The 2,192-nt window shown below is 39.7% G+C and overlaps 1 protein-coding gene across 1 annotated transcript in view; it reads left to right on the top strand.

Moving 5' to 3' along the window:
* The window catches only part of LOC116686428 (phospholipase A and acyltransferase 3-like), a 3,837-nt gene extending 2,296 nt beyond the window's left edge, over positions 1–1,541 (top strand). Inside the window, exons 5-6 of the mRNA XM_032511431.1 lie at positions 342–589; positions 1,359–1,541. Of these exons, the coding sequence (XP_032367322.1) occupies positions 342–589; positions 1,359–1,472 (362 nt within the window). The 3' untranslated portion in view covers positions 1,473–1,541. The remainder of the gene's footprint in view (positions 1–341; positions 590–1,358) is intronic.
* Positions 1,542–2,192: the final 651 nt, after the last annotated feature.

A 2,192-nucleotide genomic window follows, 5' to 3' on the forward strand; every position in this document is an offset into this window, starting at 1 on the left:
CCTATATCAGATACCCCGATGTGATTGGTGCAGCTCAGCTACCAGGGCATAGTTAATGAGCAGCATTACTCGATGCCAGAGTAACTTGCTGAGCAAATTCTGGATTTCCAGGGTTGTAGTATTTTCTTTTCATGCGTCGAAGTATTATCACTAAACCATTGTGTTACACATCGAAAAGTTAGAGACTGGAAGTACAACATAAAGTAAGGTACTGATAATCCCCAAACTCCTTTCTTTGAAGGCTGGTCAATAACCATTTCTGATGCAAATTAAAAAGCAGAGAAAAAAGCATTTGTGTCATGTTATATTTAATATATGTAAATGTTTATTCTCACAAACAGGTAAAAAATGCATGGTTTCTGTGCCTAAGTTTGATAAACTTGAAGATGTGGCGAAAGCGTCAAAAGTCTTAAAGGACAATTACCTCGATGATAATGGCTACAAAATACAATATGACAAAGACTTCGAGGCTCGGACAAAAAAGCGAATTGGGGACACATTTGGACAATGGAGCATCTATAGACCCTTCAACAACAACTGTGAACAATTTGCTACCCAGATCCGCTACGGGGTCCCCAGTCTTCAGCAGGTAAGACACAGATTGAACTCCCAAGTGTGTTTATGTTTTACGTTCCCATCCCTTGCATTAAGGTAACTTGTGGAGTTTGTTTTATTTGTTTTTACCACTATTAGCACTATAGAGCACTGATTAGTATACACCCCCCTATGTTAAAATACAGGGGCATAAGTATACACCCCCCTCATGGTAAATCTAGGGGCATAAGTATACACCCCCCTCAGGTTTAAAATACAGGGGTGATCACATGTATGATATCACACCCCCTATGTTATCGGATAAGTATACACCCTGTAAAGGGGCGCTAAGTATACACCCCCTATGTCTAAAAAAGGGAGCATAAGTATCCACCACCCCCCTATGTTACAAATACAGGGGCAAAGTATACACACCCCCTATGGTTAAAAGACAGGGGCTAAGTATACACCCCCTAGTTAAAATCAGGGGGCATAAGTATACACCCACTATGTTAAAATACAGGGCGAAGATAAACCCTATGTTAAAATACAGGACAACGGGAGTACCACCCCCTATGTAAAATACAGGAGCTAAGATACCACCCCCCTATGTTTAAAATACAGGGGGCATAAGTAACACCCCCGATGTTAAAATACAGGAGCTAAGTATACACCACATATGTTAAAATACAGGGGGCATAAATGTATACACCCCCCTAGTTAAAAATACAGCGGGGCATAAGTTAACCACCCTATGTAAATACCAGGGGCATAGTATAACCCACTATGTTAAAAATAACTTGCATCTCTTTCTTTTTCCCCAGCATGACACAATGGCTGAATCTGTTTTAAAAGGAAAGGAGTCAGCAACAAAAGTACTGGCGACCGTAGCCAAACATGCAACCATGGAGACGGAGTGTCCTTTTACTGGTGGCTAACAAGTGTCTCACCATCTAAATCTGTCTTTCAGCCTTTCTTGCTCTCTTCTTCTTTCCTCACATGACGTGTGGTCTTATTTGAAATAAAAAATAATGAGCAAGAACCATGGGTCTTTTATTGTGACATTATTATTGTCAAGAAGGACTAAACTTTGCACATAAAATAAAATGTCACCGTTGTATATTTCTGCAAACATGTTTTCTGATTTTAACCAAGGAGTTTACCCAAATAATATTGATTAGATGGTAGATTTGAGTTTTTAACCCTTGTGTTGGGTAAAATTTGGAGGTGTGGTCTCTCGCCAGTAGCCTATGTAAATACCCCAAGCCCGCCCCCTTTATCCCTCCCCTCAGGCCCCTCCTCCCTACGCCAAAACAGGGACAAAAGTTGAACATGAAAACAGTGACATTGTAAAAACCTTGAAAGCGTAAAAAAAGAGAAAAAAAAACTGTCAGTGAAAAGGACGGACCACGAAAAAAAAATGTACATTGACAATTGGAAAAAACCATCATGATGCAAACAAACGTCAAGTGAAATAACATCATAGGATTATGAGTTATTACTTTTGATGTTGTGTTTTATACTTCAGTTCAACAGTTTTCAGTGCCGATATTTGTTGTTTCAATGCCAAATTTTATTTTCAATACCACAGGTTACTGTCACTGTTCTAGCTCCATAGCGCGAAGGACGTCTTTATTCCCATTGGTTGCTGGTGTCAC

Source organism: Etheostoma spectabile, unplaced genomic scaffold (genome assembly GCF_008692095.1).
Source record: "Etheostoma spectabile isolate EspeVRDwgs_2016 unplaced genomic scaffold, UIUC_Espe_1.0 scaffold363, whole genome shotgun sequence".
Lineage (NCBI taxonomy): Eukaryota > Metazoa > Chordata > Actinopteri > Perciformes > Percidae > Etheostoma > Etheostoma spectabile.